At 40.4% G+C, this 19,277-nt stretch overlaps 1 protein-coding gene across 1 annotated transcript; it reads left to right on the forward strand.

Moving 5' to 3' along the window:
• Positions 1 to 11,184: 11,184 nt before the first annotated feature.
• Positions 11,185 to 11,893, forward strand: LOC123631800 (translationally-controlled tumor protein-like). Its single transcript, XM_045541785.1, has one exon. The coding sequence runs from the start codon at positions 11,395 to 11,397 to the stop codon at positions 11,809 to 11,811; it is 417 nt and encodes a 138-aa protein (XP_045397741.1). The 5' UTR covers positions 11,185 to 11,394; the 3' UTR covers positions 11,812 to 11,893.
• Positions 11,894 to 19,277: the final 7,384 nt, after the last annotated feature.

Below are 19,277 nucleotides of genomic sequence, written 5' to 3' on the forward strand. Positions count from 1 at the left end.
AGCAAGATGGCAGAAGTGCAGCTTCAGGCCAAACCCTGAGTGAATTCTTCGTGGCCAGGGACAGTCCGTAGACGCTTAGTCTCTTAGAAATCACATGGGCACAATCAGTCAAGGCTGCAAAGCAGAGAACATGGTCTTCTGGTGGCCACCAGAGAGAGACCAGGAAACCCTCTCATTGACTATCCATCGAAAGCTGTGCCTCCAAATTAAGTACAAACTGTTTAAAGACCAGCGGAGACAAGTAAGGTCTACGTGACCCACACTGCTGCTCACCACCCAAATCAGAACGTGAAAGGCAGGAGGCCACGCGGCTAGAGAGCCGTCACAGCAGAACCTGCCAGTAAGCAGGTGGGGAGGAGAATCGGGGACAGGCCTGACAGGGTGAAGCCTTGCTCCAAGGGGGGAAGTTCATAAACCTAACAGCCTTCTCATATATAGCATTTGTCATCGCACTGAGGATGTGGTGTGGCAAAGGGGACAAGGATTGACTAGATCGTTTTTTTTACTGATAGAAGTTGGTAACAGACAAGGCACAGCAATAAAGAAGCCACAGGATGAAAGGAACTACTATGTAGGGGACACAGCTGCATAATATTAGCATAGTAGCTCATCACCAAGCACTGTGTGATGGACGGTCAGCTGAGCCCTGGAGACAAAAAAAAAAAAATAAGACATGGAGTCCTGCTTATCGCCTAGGAGACATACTAGCAAACAAGGGGCTCAGTAGAAATATGTGTAAAATACACTGAAGTCACAAAGGATTAAGAAAACTTTCTGGTGGAAATGATATTCAAGCTGACCCAGAAGGACGTCGAGAATGGCTTCCAAGTCCAGCAAAGCAGGAGAGGCATGGAGATGCGGAGGCTTGGAGGGAAGTGAAAGTCGCTCGGGATTAGTAAAGTGGGAGGGAGAGAGACGAAGCCAGACGGGCAGGGGTGGATGCCTCCCACATCAGGCTGAGGACTTGGGACTTGGCTCTGCAGTCGGTAGGGCCACCACGCAGACTGACAGTGAGAGAAGGATCATGGGCAGTCCCAAGTATTTTAGAAAGATACTCTGGTGGCCGGGTGTGGTGGCTCACGCCTGTAATCCTAGCACTCTGGGAGGCTGAGGTGGGTGGATCGGTCGAGGTCAGGAGTTCGAGACCAGCCTGAGCAAGAGCGAGACCCCGTCTCTACTAAAAAATAGAAAGAAATTATCTGGCCAACTAAAAATATATATAGAAAAAAATTAGCCGAGTGTGGTGGCACATGCCTGTAGTCCCAGCTACTCGGGAGGCTGAGGCAGTAGGATCGCTTAAGCCCAGGAGTTTGAGGTTGCTGTGAGCTAGGCTGACGCCACGGCACTCACTCTAGTCCGGGCAACAGAGCAAGACTCTGTCTCAAAAAAAAAAGATACTCTGGTGGGAAGAGTGGGTTCGAGTTACACAAAGCAGGTAGGTGACTCTTAGAGTAACACAGGCTGGACATGATGGGACCAGAACCAAAGGAGGATCAGGGGATATTGAGAGGCATGAGGGAACAGATACAGTTGTATATAGGAGAAGGGAAGAGTAGAAGAAGTGGGCAGTAATTCCTGTCACCAACAAGGGACAGTGTGAGAAAGAGAACATTCACTGTATTGAATTGTGCATTTACAGGGCCTATGAGTCATCCAGATGAAACTTTGCTCTCTGTGGTAGATGGAAAAATGTCCCCTACTGCCACCCCTGCAAGATGTCCATGTTCACATCTCTGGAACCTGTGAATATGTTACCTTACAAAGCAAAAGGGATTAAATTAAGAATCTTGAAATAGGGAGATTATTCTGAATTAGCCAAGTGGTTCCAGTATAATCACCAGGGTCTTTAAAAGTGAAAGAAGAGACAGGACAATTAAGGAAGGAAATGCCACAACAGAGCAGAAGTCAGAGTGCAGTGACTGCCGGAAGGAGGCCACAAGCCAAGGAATGCAGGTGGTCTCTGGAAGCAGCAAAAGGCAAAAAACAGATTCTCCTCTAGAGCCTCCAGAAGGGGAACACAGACTTGCTAACACCTTGATTAGCCCCAAACGACTGTTCAAAGAAAAATTTTACACAAATTAAATTTAGCAGAGTTTATGTGAGCAAAAAACAATTCATGAATTGTGCACCGCTTAAGCCCAGGAGAGGCTCAGAGAGCTCCTCCCAGCAACTAGGCAGACAGTGTCTATAGACAGAAAGAGGAAGTGCTGTTTGGGAACAGCCTGATTGGTTACAGCCTGGCCTTTGCCTTATATGGACATGGTCTGATCAGTAGGCAGCCTGCGATTGGCTGAAACTCAGCTATTTATTATTAATACAAGAATATACTCTTAGGTTACACTTTGTTTACATATGTAGTTTGCTATGTTGGAATTCGAAGTACAGAGGCAGCTTTAGGCCAAATTTCATTTAATTTAACATAAACCATTTCAAGCTTATATCTTCCAGGACTATCAGATAATAAATTTGTGTTGTTTTAAGGGTGTGGTAATTTGTTACAGCAACAATAGGAAGCTAATACATCCTGGAAGCGAGAAGCAGTATACCTCAAAGCTCAGGCTCTGGGGTCAAATGGATTTGAGTTCCTATCATAGCTCCATCACTTCCTACCCCTGTGAACTTGGGTGTGTTAATTAACCTCTCTAAGCCTCCATTTTCTTTTTTTTTTTTTTCAAGTTGTGGCTTTATTTTTAATCTTAAGTCTATTGAATCCATCATAGCAAATACAGCCCAACACATCTTGAGTTTAGCTGGCTGGCTGGTTTGTTTTTGTTTTTATTTTTTTGAGACAGAGTCTCACTCTGTTTCCCAGGCTAGAGTGCCATAGCATCAACCTAGCTCACAGCAACCTCAAACTCCTGGGCTCAAGGGATCCTCCTTCCCCAGCCTCCTGAGTAGCTGGGACTACAGATGTGTGCCACCACACATGGCAAATTTTTTCTATTTTTAGTAGAGTCGGGGTCTCGCTCTTGCTCAGGCTGGTCTTGAACTCCTGAGCTCAAGCAATCCTCCCACCTCAGCCTCCCAAAGTGCTAGGATTACAGGCGTTAGCCACCATGCCTGGCCTAAGCCTCCATTTTCTCACCTGTAAAATGGGACTATATAATAGAATTTATGTCTGGAAAGAGAAAATGGAGAGGCAGTGGAGTCGGCTGTTTTTTATAACAGGCCTTATAGAAATACAGATGCTTCTTGATTTACAATGGGATTATGTCCCAACAAATCTATTTTAAGTTGAGAATGTCTTAAGTCAAAAATGCATATAATACACCTGACCTACGAAACATCGTGTTTAGCCTAGCCTGGCTTCAGTGTGCTCAGAACACTCACACTGGCATGGCTGACTGGGAGCTGCAGCTGCCTGGCGTTGGGAGAGTATCATACCTCATATCAGGAGCCCTAGAAAGATCAAAATTCAAAATTTAAAGCATGGTTTCTGCAGAATCCATTTTTGCACCATCATGAAGTTGAAAATAATCATAAATCAAACCATCATAAATCAGGAACCATCTGTACATGATGTTTTAAACCATGCCCATGTACAACTTTGTTTAAAAGGTAAAATAGGCCGGGCGCGGTGGCTCACGCCTGTAATCCTAGCTCTGGGAGGCCGAGGCGGGTGGATCGCTCGAGGTCAGGAGTTCGAGACCAGCCTGAGCAAGAGTGAGACCCCGTCTCTACTAAAAATAGAAAGAAATTATCTGGCCAACTAAAAATATATATACAAAAAAAAAAAAAAAAAAAAATTAGCCGGGCATGGTGGCTCATGCCTGTAGTCCCAGCTACTCGGGAGGCTGAGGCAGTAGGATCGCTTAAGCCCAGGAGTCTGAGGTTGCTGTGAGCTAGGCTGATGCCACGGCACTCACTCTAGCCCGGGCAACAAAGTGAGACTCTGTCTCAAAAAAAAAAAATAAATAAAAGGTAAAATAATTTTAAAATATTAACATACTTAGAGAAATAAAAAATAGAAAAATACTTTTATTTTCATTTTCTAAGATGAAAACCTTGATAATACATTACATTGATACATTCCCCTTCCAAAAAAAAGTAACTACCATACCATACTGTGAGATTCATAGAGTTCCCGACAATTAATATTAAATATATTCCTACATCAGGATCTGTTTAATACAAATTTAATTAATTATATTTAGCTAAAACATAAGCAATATTCTGCTAAATTATCAATGTAATTGTATAAGTTCAAAAGGCTCAGGAGACTGCCACCAGAGGATCTGGTTGTCATCTGTGGCATATGTATCTTGCTCCTGTTTTATAATCCAGTCTTTCTCACCTTAATAAACTTCATTTCGTGTTTGCCTTACTTTGGTGTGTCTGGTCATTTGTTGGCCATGTACGTAGCAAGAAACCAACATTTCAGACTGCGATTGGACAGATCTACCTCAAGTCAGTGATTTTTCAGTGAACCTTTATGGGGACAGTGACCTTTGCTCCCCACAGTTTGGCTAAACCTTGGAGGGCCAGGGACCTTTGATCCCTACAATCTCAATAGATTTTGCTTTGGGATGTTGGTCTTTTGGAAGGATCTAATTAGTTAGCACCTTTGAACGGTTATATTCTAAAACTTCTATTATATTTATAAAAGTTAGGGCCGGGCGCGGTGGCTCACGCCTGTAATCCTAGCCCTCTGGGAGGCCGAGGCGGGTGGATCGCTCAAGGTCAGGAGTTCAAGACCAGCCTGAGCGAGACCCCGTCTCTACTAAAAATAGAAATAAACTATCTGGACAACTAAAAATATATATAGAAAAAATTAGCCGGGCATGGTGGCACATGCCTGTAGTCCCAGCTACTCGGGAGGCTGAGGCAGTAGGATTGCTTAAACCCAGGAGTTTGAGGTTGCTGTGAGCGAGGCTGACGCCACGGCACTCACTCTAGCCCGGGCAACAAAGTGACACTCTGTCTCAAAAAAATAAAAAATAAAAAAAAATAAAAAATAAAAGTTAGAAAAGATGCTACATTGTACAAAATAACAAGTCTTACTAGAATACTTACATTTGTTTCCTTAGTAGGACTTTTCGAGTTTAAAAGCAGTAATTAAAACTGTATTTTCTGTGTTATATATAACATAATTTCAGGGTGTAAAAATGGTTTTAAAAAAACTTAAAATGATAACTACTGCTAAGATAAATAAACAAATTACGTAAATATAAATGAGATAAACGCTTTCACATAAAATTTTCATATAATTTAGAATCTTAAATTTTGTTATCTTAAATAAAAGATGCTCATTAAATGCTTGGGTCACCAAAGAACAAGATATGTTTTTAATAAGAAACATTATAAAAGAGGCATAAAATGTGTTGTCACAAGAGCAAACAGACAACCTACAGAATGGGAGAAAATATTCACATGCTACTCATCCGATAAAGGGCTGATAACTAGAATCTATTTAGAACTCAGGAAAATCAGCAAGAAAAAAATCAAACAACCCTATCATAAAGTGGGCAAAGGACATGAATAGAAACTTTTCAAAAGAAGACAGACTGATGGCCAAAAAACATATGAAAAAATGCTCAACATCTCTAATCATCAGGGAAATGCAAATCAAAACCACAAGGAGACATCACTTATCTCCAGTGAGAATGGCCTTCATCAAAAAGTCCCAAAACAATAAATGTTGGCATGGATGCGGAGAAACAGGAACACTCATACACTGCTGGTGGGACTGCAAACTAGCACAGCCTCTGTGGAAAGCAACATGGAGATACCTTAAACAGATACAGGTAGACCTACCATTTGATCCAACAATCCCATTATTGGGCATCTACCCAAAAGAACAAAAGACGTTCTGTAAAAAAGACATCTGCACTCAAATGTTTATAGCAGCACAATTGACAATCGCAAAGATGTGGAAACAACCCAAGTGCCCATCAATACATGAGTAGATTAATAAAATGTGGTATATATATATATATATATATATATATATATATATATATATATATATATACACACCATGGAGTATTACTCAGCTATAAGAAACAATGGTGATATAGCACCTCTTGTATTTTCCTGGATAGAGCTGGAACCCATTCTACTAAGTGAAGTATCCCAAGAATGGAAAAATAAGCACCACATGTACTCACCATCAAATTGGTTTCACTGATCATCACCTAAGAGCACATTTAGGAATAACATTAATCAGGTGACAGGCAGATGTGAGGGGGAGGGGACGGGTATATACATACATAATGAGCACGATGCGCACCCTCTGGGGGATGGACACACTTGAAGGTCTGACTGGGGCCGGCCAAGGGCAGTATACGTAACCTAAATTTTGTACCCCCATAATATTCTGAAATAAAAAAAAATAATAAAAATAAAAATAAATTACCATTTACCAGATTAGAAAGTTTGCTAAGAGATGTTTTCATGGGTAAATGTTGAAATTAATTTAAAAAAAAGAAAAATTATAAGAGAGGCATTAAATGTGTTCTTATTAAAAATTATATTTTTAATTTTGTCTGATTCAGAGGTTATTTAAAGGTTGATTCAAAATATAGATTTGGGAAGAAAATAAAATCAAGATAGAAAGGAATTAGTAAAGTAAGAGAGAGAGAGAGGAAACAACTATGAATATAAAAATATATTTTTGGTAAGAAATATTAGAAAGGAGAATAATATTGTACAGTAAATTTTTGTCCTAAAATAAAATAATTGGCTTTAAGAAAAGAGAAATTTAGGACAAAACAGAAAGCTTAAGTATGTTGTAGATCATCTGTGAAAGTTGGGATAAGCTTCATAGAAGGGAATTTATGAAGGAATTTTGTATGTGATCAAGTTGGCTATAATTACAAAGGAAAATTTTTGGTTAAAACAATAAAGTTTTATTAGAATATTAATTTGCTCTTAATGGAATTACATGACATATCAGTTTTAATTCTATAACGTTTCCTTTTTTAATTAAAAAAATTCTCAGACTTATATCTTGAAAGTTTAACTTCTTCTGTGTCTTACTGATTTCAGCTTTTTTTCCCATTAAAAAGACTGAGATGGTAACTCTTACCTTCAACTTTTCATCAGTTTCTGTAATTTTTTTCCCCTTCTTGTTCTAAGTCTGTTTTTATGGCCTGACATTAGAATGTTTTATCTTAAAGGTTTAAGAAAACAATGTTTTCCTCCAATATAACTTAATACTATATACTATATACATTTCTTGATATGTATACATTATTTCATATTGTCAGAAAACTTCTTATGCTGTTGCCAAGAGTCATTTGTTCCCCTACTCCAGGTACTAGTTTTTCTTATTCACATTCCTCTATAATATACTGCACACTCGTGACCCTGGACACACTCTTGCTGCATCTGATTAATTCAAGTACCCTTTTCATCAGGTTTAACTTCCAAGTTATCTAAATGGGTATGGGAGTGAGAGGGAAACTTCCCCGTTCCCCTGAAAGTTTGCTGAAAGATCAACTCACAATTAAGGCAGATTAATAAGAAAAAGAGGTTTATTTATCATGCTCCTGGGGAGAATTGCACAGTGATTACCCAGTATCCCAGTGGGGTCCAGGAATTTTTATGCCCTCCTTTTAGAGGGGCAGGGGAGATGAGGACTATAGGCAATTCTATTTAGGGGCAGTAAATGGTTGCTAGGGAAGATAAATAGAATACTTGGGAGAAGGAATGGATAGGAGAAACAGATTGACTTGTAAATTAACCTGAGAGACAGGTATTATGTTTAAAATGATGTGGGCCAGGTCTGGTTGCATTCTTGATTTTCTTTCCTGCAATACACTGAGATAACAGGGAGGGGAAGGGAAGTCAATTGTTCTTTTGATGGGCCTGTCTGGTTTTATGCAGATAGAGGGAAAGCCTCTTCCAATGCCTCTTGACCTCTAAGGGACTTTAATTCAAAATACTTTTTATATCAAGGAGTCATATTTTGGCGTGAAATTTCCTGAGCTCCTTCATGGACTTCCCACAAAAAACAAACAAAAAGCAACTGAGCTATAGGTTTTTCTTTATCCTTTGGGTAACTGGCCTAAAAGAAACAAAGATTTTGTGCTTTTATGAAGATAATCCCTGTGTTGCCTTTATTAGGTTTTTGACTAACTATAAAAGCTAAACTTTAAGGCTGGGCACAGTGGCTCACGCCTGTAATACTAGCACTCTAGGAGGCCAAGGCAGGAGGATTGCTTGAGCTCGAGACCAGCCTGAGCAAGAGCAAGACCCCGTCTCTACTAAATAGAAAGAAATTAGCCAAACAACTAAACATAGAAAAGATTAGCTGGGCATGGTGGCACATGCCTGTAGTCCCAGCTACCCGGGAGGCTGAAGCAGGAGGATCACTTGAGCCCAGGAGTTTGAGGTTGCTGTGAGCTAGGCTGACGTCACGGCACTCTAGCCTGGGCAACAGAGTGAGACTCTGTCTCAAAAAAAAAAAAAAAAAAGCTAAACTTTAAAAGGGTTAAGATTTATACCCATATAACTTCCTGTAGTGGCTTTAAAGTCTTTTGATGACTATCAATCACTCTTGGTTAAATAAATAGCCACTGTTTTACAGTGACTTGTAACTCTATTTTAAACAAATGTTTTAAACCTTTAATATTTGACAAACTTTCCAAAAACAAAATTCTATATTCAGTCCTTTTAACCTCAAACTAATAATAGAGCCACTAAAAATCCAAGAGAATCTTATTAGGCTTATTTGGTATATTAAAACCATACAGAAAGCATTATCGAATATGAAATGGTATCGAACTTTCCTTGGGTTATATTTGTATAAATACATTATAAATATCTATTCAAAAACTATGAGATTCCTAAAATTCTAATATGTCTTGGTATATGTTATCAATAATAATTATAATTATTATGTTAAATTGTCGTATGCCACAAAAATAACCAAATCTCCTTTGTGTCTTTAACCATGGCTATTCTAAGACTTTTATCATCCCCAGACAATTATTACTTTACTTTAGTTCTTCTCAAACAATAATTTATAATCATCTATGGTCCAAGATTTGCTTCTTTACAAAAAAGTCATGGAAAGAACTAAATTATTTTTTATGACTTTTTATTTAAAACATTACTGATTGTAAGGTTTTTTGGATTGGCCGGCTCCAGAGAAAGAAAGATGAGCAGAGTTGAAAAGGATAAGTAAAGAGGCTTTATTTCAGTGTCCCGACTGAGGGTAATGGGTCCCAAGACAGAGGGGCCTGGGCGAGGTTCTCAGGCCCCGGGAGAGAGAGAGAGGGCTGAGAAGTCGCATGGCCCAGAAGTTTTGAGTGGGCTTATCTATGTTTTTTAGAGTTGGGGGATGGGGTTTCTTTGACGCGAAGAGTGAGGAATTTCTTTGCTGCAGTTTTAGTGCGAGTATTGAGGAATAGGAGGGGCTGGTGGTATCTGTGGACTCCAGGAACCGAGACCCTTACAGGGTAACCATCCAGGTGTAGTCATCCTTTAACTTAGCTGGGCCTTGCAGGTGTTGTTCTCGGCAGGTCTCATGGGCTTCTTCTTTTTCCATTAGGGAGGGGAGGGGTGCCCGCAACCAGCCTTACACTGATTCTTTTTGTTTTGTTTTCCAAAGTCTAGACAAATATTAAGTAAATAGCAAAGTTTGCCTGGTATCTCCAGGATTTAAAAACTATTCAATCCTACTGGCCCCAACTTGTTCTGCATTGCGAATGCCCTGCTACTAAAACTACAAACATCCTTCCTGTAGGCTCAGGGACTATTACAGAAGAGGTGAGTGTATGAGACTGTAAGGGAAGGAATTAGTTCAGACCCTCCAGATCAAGGATGGGCACACAGATGCCTAAACAAATATTAAATGAGAGACTTTGCCTTTTCAGGCACGTGTTCCAAACATCCATCCTAACCATAAAGAATTTCCTGCTTCCCATAGACTTAGAGCTTCCTCAGTATAATTGTTCTCAGTTATGGGGTTTATGCAAATAAAGATATAACAAAAAATTTATTGGCCATTTAAGACAAATTACTAAAGAGACTTGTGACACAACAAAAGCCTCTAAATTCCGAAGCTTAAATGGTTAATGATGCTTATATTTTATATAACAAATTGCAACAAGTCTGCAACTAAGCCCAAGAATACGATAGTTCAACACTTATAGAAAAATTAAATTTGTAACCTTGCCTTTGAGATTTTGATTTTTACTCTTATGTTGCCTAGAAGGTTTTAAAGGGTTGATGAGGTTGACTGTCTACCTCCAGTCCTGTCTGGCCTAGAATATTTAATTAGCTGTAAGTCTTTTTGGCTCTTAACTCCCCCTGAAGGCCTGGACAGACCCAGGGCAGGTAGCCACACCACCCCAGCAATGATAGGACAAAATAAAAGTTTGATCGTCAATGCTGCCTCTGGCAGAGCTTGGCCAAAAGGGGGGAATTGTGAACTAAAATAAATTTCAAGCCCCCCATACAACTAAATGGACCCCTCTTGGTCAAGGGGACCCCAGAAGTACCCAAAGCTGCGTTGCTGGCCATGAGAAGGGAGGCCAGACATGCCTCATAATGCCTCTCTCCCTTCTTGGAGATGTCCTTTGTAACTCATTAACAGGCCATACAAGACAAAGCTTAAACCATGCCTGCGGGTCATCAATTTACTTAACAGGTCATTTCAATGTGAGTATATATATGTCCAGTGGACTGTCTCTGATTAACAGACTTCCTTATCTTACCTTAAAAAACAAAGCCATTAGGCAAAGCTTCAATTTTTAACCAATTACAAATCAAAGAATCTTTAAACCCACCCATCACCTGTAATCCCCTGCTTTGAGATGTCCTGCCTTTTGGGCAATGTACACCTTCCATGTATTGATTTATGGCTTTATGTGTAACTCCTCTCCCCCTGAAATGTATAAAACCAAACTGTAACCCAACCATGGCAAGATCACTTGTTCAAGGTTTCCTGGGCATGGCTCTCCAGGCCATGGTAATACATATTTGGCTCAGAATAAATCTCTTTAAATTATTTTATAGAGTTTGGATTTTTCTCCATGCACATTTCAAAATAAGCTGAAAAATCATTAAGAAAGTGTTCAGAAGATATAAAATAACAACATAAATCAGAATTAGGAAATCTCAGAAATATGTGGCAGTACTCGGGAAATGAATAGGAATAAAAGAAAGCCCATATCAGAAACCCATTTCAGACTAAATTAGAAGGAAAAGAAGAACAAATATATATAATAACTTTTCCGCCCGCTCCCCCCTCCCGCCAAGCGCTGCTCCAGCTCCACCGCGCTCGCTCCGGGCTCCCGGCTCCTGCTAAGCTAGCGCCGCCGTCGTCTCCCTTCAGCCTCCATCATGATTATCTACTGGGACCTCATCAGCCACGATGAGATGTTCTCCGACATTTACAAGATCTGAGAGATCGCAGACGGCCTGTGCCTGGAGGTGGAGGGGAAGATGGTCAGTAGGACAGAGGGTAACATTGATGACTCGCTCATTGGTGGAAATGCTGCCGCAGAAGGCCCTGAGGGCGAAGGTACCGAAAGCACAGTAATAACTGGTGTTGATATCGTCATGAACCACCATTTGCAGGAAACCAGCTTCACAAAAGAAGCCTACAAGAAGTACATCAAAGATTACATGAAGTCAATCAAAGGCAAACTTGAAGAACAGAGACCAGAAAGAGTAAACCCTTTTATGACAGGGGCTGCAGAACAAATCAAACACATCCTTGCTAATTTCAAACACTACCATTTCTTTATTGGTGAAAACATGAATCCAGATGGCATGGTTGCTCTACTGGACCACCGTGAGGATGGTGTGACTCCATATATGATTTTCTTTAAGAATGGTTTAGAAATGGGAAAATGTTAACAAATTTGGAAATTACTTTGGATCTATCACCTGTCATCATAACTGGCTGCTGCCTGTCACCCACACAACACCAGGACTTAAATGGGACTGATGTCATCTTGAGCTCTTCATTTATTTTCATCGTGATTTATTTGGAATGGAGGCATTGTTTTTAAGAATAAAAAAACCATGTCATGTAGGTTGTCTAAAAATAAAATGCATTTAAACTCATTTGAGAGAATGCCTTTTAGTTTAATACATGTTTAAACTAAATCCATCCTATAGTGTTCCTGGAGAAGCTAGAGCCAGGTTGTAGGCCACTACTAGAAAGCATAAGACTGTCATCAGATAAATTCTACAGTGGAAACTACTTCTGGGACTGGAATATGAAAAGGAATCAAAAGTTTTAATTCTGATTTGCAGTAAAGGGAAAGACCATGCTCATAGTGCCAACACTTGAAGTGGAGCCTTAACACATCTCATCACCTACAGTGGAAGTAGTCACTCTGGAAGAGATTACCACGAGAATAAAAAGAGACTAATTCAGTTGGAAAAAAAAAAATATATATATATATATATATATAACAAATAAGGCCTAAATAGAAATAGAGAAAAGGAGAGCAATTTTTTAAATGAAAAAGAGATGAAGAGATAAAAAAAATTCAAAAGAAAATGACAAACTTTGAATATATGCAAAAATATGAATGGCCAGGTCCCTGAAAAAGAAAAACCAAAGCAAATGCTAAAAAGTATCTCAATAAAACATCCCTAAAATTTTTTATTTTATTTTTTAATTAAAAGGTTTGAAAAACATTGAAAGAGAATGTAGTTTATCTGAGAACTTCAACTCAAATAACCAAAACCAAGTTATATTTTAGTAAAATTTCTGGACATTAAAGTGTGAGGGAAAAATAAAATCTCAGGACCCCCAAAACTCACTATGCTGGAGAGAAAGCTATGCCTGGAAACTGAGTCACCCAGGACTGCCATCTCTCCCCAAACTCAACTCCTCTATGAGGTTCAGAGGCTTGTTTTTCTTTTTTTAAGAACAGAAGGGCTTGGATTATGATGAAGGAAGTTTTTGGTGGCAGGACAGGTTATGGGAGGGAGAAAGGAAGCGTGGCTAGAAAAGATGATCTTGTTATGCAGGTAAGCCTCAGGCAGAGAGAATAGATGGTAAATGTTTCTTTTCAAAAGTTTAAAGGGGAAGAGGAAAATGGCAGAGTAGAGGTGACCTCCTGGCTCTCTGCTCCCAGAGAGGGAGGTGAAGAACTCGGATGACTACACGCGAGTGGATCACTCTCCCCCAAGTACAGCGTTGTGAAACTGCAGAGAAACAGCATGGGACACGCAATGCAGGCAGGAAAAACAAAAAAGGTGAATGGGCGATACAATGTCAAAGTCTGGAGAGTGTGAGATAAACAGTAGAGGATAGAGCAAGGGATGGCGGTGCCAGCCTGGCCAGCCAGCGCAATGGGATCTGACCCACAGGAGGATGCCCGGCTCCCCCACTGACCTCCAAACCCGCTCAGACAGGGACACGCCTGGCGCTGGTGCAGAGTTGCAGCAGGAGACATTGGGCTCTGTGGAGAGGGGACAATAGCGGGAAACATCTTGAACTCCCCGGTGCTCTGCGCTAGTACTGCACTGGGTGGGGGAGGATCTGGTCTGAGTGATCACTTCCCATGACCCTGCCAGGGAGTGTGGCGACAGGCACCTCACCTCTGGTGGTAAGCAGGGCCAGAACAAAGGAGGTGAGCACTGAAAAGGGGGCTCTGCCCCTGGAAACTGCTGACGATTGAGCCGGCTGGGGGCGGGTCAGAAAGAGCACGACTCTTTGACGGAAAGGCGTGAGATTGTGGGACTGAGACACACAAGAGACAGCGGGTGTCCTGTTGATTCAGCCCGCGGAACTTGCATCTGCCAACTCCTGAGCAGTTGCCCCCAGTGCTAGCTCTCCACGGGTGGGTGGCCGCCATTTTTGGGATCCACAACTCAGACATTGCAGCACGCTACGGTTTCAGGCAGCACCCCTCCCCCAGCCTTGGAGGTGGGGAGAAGCCAGAAATGCCCCTTGCTCTGTGCGGCTGCTAGGAATCTGCAAGACATCGGCAATGTGTTGACTCGGCTGGCCAGGCCAGTGTTGATGGGCAAACTTGAGCGCTTCCAGCCAACGCTAGTTCCCCAGTGGTGGGACACCCCCATCAGAGGGGTCCCCAGTGAAAGAATGCAGGAAATATGAAAGATCAGAGACAAAAGTCACCCCCAAAAGAAACTATGAGACCCTCAAAATAGTATACTAATTTAAATAAAATGATGAAAATGGTGGAGGAAGAATTCTGAACATGGATTGTAAGGAAACTCAATGGAATTGAAGAGAAAATAGAAACCCAACAAAAAAAGCCATGAGAACAATACAGGAAATGAATGAAAAATTCTGTAAAGGAATTGAAATATTATGAAAGAACAAACAGAAATCCTGGAAATGAAAGAGGCATTCAAGAAACTTCAAAACACAGTGGAAAACCTGAAAAATACAATGGATCACACAGAGGAAAGAATCTCAGAGCTAGAAGATAATATCCATGTGCTAATCAAATCAGATGAAGAGAAAGAACACAGAAGCAAGAGACAAGAACAGAACATACAAGAAATGTGGGATTATGTAAAGAAACCAAACATAAGAATTATAGGCCATCCTGGAGAGAGAAGAATAAAATACACAAGTGTGGGGAGTTAGCTACGCTCCCTGCAAAGAGGTTTTTCTCTTTCCAGTAGGGTCTCTCAGGCAGGGGTCATTGCAAAGGATGAAAAAATAGTAGGAAACAGAAATAAAAGAATAATAATAATATGCAGAGCCATATATATAGAAAAAATTAGCCGGGCATGGTGGTACATGCCTGTAGTCCCAGCTTCTCGGGAGACTGAGGCAGGAGGATCGCTTAAGCCCAGGAGTTTGAGGTTGCTGTGAGCTAGGCTGACGCCACGGCACTCACTCTACCTGGGCAACAGAGCGAGACTCTGTCTCAAAAAAGAAAAAAAAGAAAAAGAAATGAAACATGAGAGGTCCCTACAGACATCATGGAAATACAAAACATTATCTCTGAATACTATAAAAATCTATATGCTCAAAAACTACAAAATGTGAAGGAAATAGACAAATTCATGGAAACACACAACCTCCCTAAGCTCAATCAGGAGGCAACAGAATTTCCGAACAGACCAATATTGAGCATAGAAATTAGAGCAGCAATAAAAAATCTTTCAAAAAAAAAAAAAAAAAAAGCCCTAGACCAGATGGGTTCACACCTGAATTCTACCAAACTACAAACAAGAACTCATACCTACACTGCAGAAATTATTCCAAAACATTGAGAAGGATGGTATCCTCCCCAACTCATTCTACAAAGCCAATATCACCTTGATATCAAAGCCAGGAAAGGACAAAACAAAAAAAGAAAACCACAGACCAATATCCCTCATGAATATAGACGCAAAAATCCTCAGCAAAATCTTAGCAAATTGCATCCAACAGCACATCAAAAAAATAATTCATCATGACCAAGTGGGCTTCATCCCAGAGATGCAAGGCTCATTCAACGTACACAAATCTATAAATGCAATTCACTGCATACATAAAAGCAAGAACAAGGCCGGGCATAGAAGCTCATGCCTATAATCCTAGCACTTTGGGAGGCCGAGGCGAGTGGATCGTTTGAGCTCAGGAGTTCGAGAACAGCCTGAGCAAGAGCAAGACCCCCGTCTCTACTAAAAATAGAAAGAAATTATATGGACAGCTAAACATATATATAGAAAAATTAGCAGAGCATTGTGGCACATGCCTGTAATCCCAGCTACTCAGGAGGCTGAGGCAGGAGGATTGCTTGAGCCCAGGAGTTTGAGGTTGCTGTGAGCTAGGCTGATGCCATGGCACTCTAGCCCAGGCAACGTAGTGACACTCTGTCTCAAAAAAAAAAAAAAAAAATTAAATTAAATTTAAAAAAAAAGCAAGAACAAAGACCATATGATTCTCTCAATATATGCAGAAAAAGCATTTGACAAAATCCAGCACACTTTCATGATAAAAACTCTTAACAAAATAGGTATAGACGGGACATTCCTTAAAATTATTAAGGCCATATATGATAAACCCACAGCCAATATACTGAATCGGGAAAAACTGAAACCATTCCCACTTAGAACTGGAACTAGACAAGGCTGCCCACTATCTCTACTTCTATTCAACATAGTGCTGGAAGTCCTTGCCAGAGCAATCACACAAGAGAGGGTAATTAAGGGTGTCCAAATTGGGGCAGAAGAAGTCAAACTCTCACTGTTTGCTGATGATATGCTATTATATCTAGAAAATCCCAAGGATTCAACCAAGAGACTCCTGGAATTGATAAATCAATTCAGTAAAGTCTCATGATACAAAATCAATGCACACAAATCAGTAGGATTCATATATACCAATAACAGTCAAGTCAAAAATCAAATCAAAGATGCAGCACCTTTCACAATACCATCAAAGAAAATTAAATATTTAGAAATATATTTAACGAAGGAGGTGAGAGACCTATATAGGGAGAACTATGAAACACCAAGAAAAGAAACTGTAGAAGATCTAAGCAGATGGGTATCCCTACCATGCTCCTGTATTGGTAGAATCAATATTGTTAAAATGTCCATACTATCTAAAGTGATCTACAGAATTAATGAAATCCCTATCAAAATACCACCATCATTCTTTACAGATTTAGAAAAAATAATTCTATGCTTCATCTGGAACCAGAGAAGACCTCGTATAACCAAAGCAATCTTAAGCAAAAAGAACAAATTGGAAGGCATCAGTCTACCAGACTTCAAACTTTAATATAAGGCTATAGTAACCCGAACAGCATGGTACTGGCACAAGAACAGAGATATAGACCTTTGGAATAGGACGGAGATCCCAGATATAAAACCATCATCATATTGTCATCTAATCTTTTACAAAGCAGACAAAAAAATACACAGGGGAAAAGAATCCCCATTCAATAAGTGGTGCTGGCAAAACTGGATAACTACATGCAGAAGATTGAAACTGAATCCCCAACTCTCCCCTGTCACGATGGATCATGACTTAAACTTAAAGCACGAAACCTTAGGAATTCTGGAAGAAAATACCGGGAAGATTCTTTTAGACATTGGCCTAGGCAAAGAATTTATGAAGAAGACCCCCAAAGCAATCACACCAACAATAAAAATAAACAAATGGGACCTGATCAAATTAAAAAGTTTCTGCACAGCCAAGGAAACTATCATTAGAGTGAATAGACAACCTACAGAATGGGAGAAAATATTTACTTTCTATACATCTGATAAAGGGCTAATAACAAGAATCTACACAGAACTTAAGAAAATCAACAAGAAAAAATCAAACAACCCCATCAATAAATGGGCAAAGGACATGAACAGAAACTTTTCAAAAGAAAACAGACTAATGGCCAGCAAACACATGAAAAAGTGCTCAACATGAATCATTAAGTAAATGCAAATCAAAAGTACAATGAAATATCACCTAACTCTAGTAAGAATGGCCTTTATTAAAAAGTCCCAAAACAACAAATACTGGCGTGGATGTGGAGAGATTGGAACACTCTTACACTGCTGGTGGGACTGCAAATTAGTACAACCCCTATGGAAAGTAATTTGGAGAAACCTCAAAGAGCTAAAAACAGAAATACCATTTGATCCAGCAATCTCACTACTAGGCATCTATCCAAGAGGAAAAAAAGACATTCTATAACAAAGACATCTGCACTTGAATGTTTACAGCAGCACAATTCACAATTGTAAAGATGTGGAAACAACCCAAGTGCCCATCAATGCATGAATAGATTAATAAAATGTGGTATATGTGTACCATGGAAATCCACTCAACTACAAAAAACAATGGTGATCTAGCACCTCTTATATTATCCTGGATAGAGCTGGAGCCCATCCTTCAAAGTGAGGTATCACAAGGATGGAAAAACAGGCACCACATGTACTCGCCATCAAATTGGCACTAACTGACCAACACTAAGGTGCTCACATGGTAGTAATACTCATTGGGTGCCAGTCAGGGGTCGGGAGTGGGTAAACCCACAACTAATGGAAGCGGAACGCACTGTATGGGGGAGGGACAGGCTTGTAGCCCTGATTTGGGCGGGGCAAATGCATTACATGTAACCAAAATGTTTGTACCCCCATAATATCCTGAATAAATTTAAAAAAGAAGTTTAAAAGTATCAGACTCTCAGTTAATCTTTCCTGGATTAGATAAGGAAGAACTGATTGCATTAATGGAGATTCTCTACAGATGTAAATTTCCCACCACAAAAGACAGCTTCACGGCATTATTTTTGTCTGCAGGCATCCATCTCAAAATATGTCAAAGAAATATATTTTGAGGTAAAATATTTCTGATTTCCTTCAGCCCTAAACCTTTCAAGATATATAGCCCCCTATAAAACAAATGCATGTCAGTTATAACCTTAAAACTGCAGCTTAAATACATTCTGCAACATGAGTTTTGCTAAGTTTCACACTGACAATGTCAATTATAAGCTTCTCTCCACAGATGCAGACCAAGGACAAGGTGAGATCAACCACTCTTCTACCTACCCTGAGAAGGCTACATAATTCACAGTTTTCTCTACTGCCTTTTTGAGTATTCACCTTATCTTATGTAAAATGTAGATGTACTGAGCACTGATTAGAGCTTCACAAGGATGTAACCATTTTGCCTCACTGCTCACCCCTCTGCTTTCTTTTTCCACATACCCTCTTCCCTTAAATACTGAATTCCCAAATCCTTCTGAAATTGCCCTTCAATAATGGGGTGCAAGGCAAGAACTGTGGTAAAGGCCTACCTAAAAAAATGATAATAATTAGTAACTGTCCCCCTATAATTGGGACTCCACAGCCATGCAGCTTGTGGTCATAAAGGTTCTTAACTTCTCCCCATAGCTGGGGTCCATAAAGATTCTTTACTTTCTCCACAGATAACATCACCTTTTTTGAAACCTAAAGGTAGTTTCTAAGATACCTTCCAGGCTCGCATTCCAGTGGATGGACTGGCCCACCCAGACCAGTGGCCCAGACCAAGAAACCGACTCAACTGGAATTGTGACCCCAGGGACTGAAACAACACAAGGAGGTGACTTCTACATCCCTATAATTTTGCCCCAATTAACGAACCTAAATTGCCTAATCCCTTGCCTGCCAAACTATTCTTAAAAACTCTGTCTCCTGAATTCTCGGGGAGGCGGATTTGAGAAATGTCTCCCGTCTTCCCGCTTCCCGCTTGGGCTATGCAGAATAAAGACTCTTTCTCTGCCGTAAATCCTGCTGACTCAGCGTATTGGCTGCTTCTTGGGCAGCGGCAAGTGAACCTGGTTGGGCGGCAACGCTTCTGTGGAGAGCCCAGGCCACAGATGCTTCTGTGGTCTGCGCTTTTCTCC

This window comes from Lemur catta, chromosome 2 (assembly GCF_020740605.2).
Source record: "Lemur catta isolate mLemCat1 chromosome 2, mLemCat1.pri, whole genome shotgun sequence".
NCBI classification, from domain to species: Eukaryota; Metazoa; Chordata; class Mammalia; order Primates; family Lemuridae; genus Lemur; species Lemur catta.

Excerpts from the sequence above, each read along its gene's own strand:
- LOC123631800 (XM_045541785.1), top strand. The coding sequence starts at position 11,395 with ATGGTCAGTAGGACAGAGGGTAACATTGATGACTCGCTCATTGGTGGA.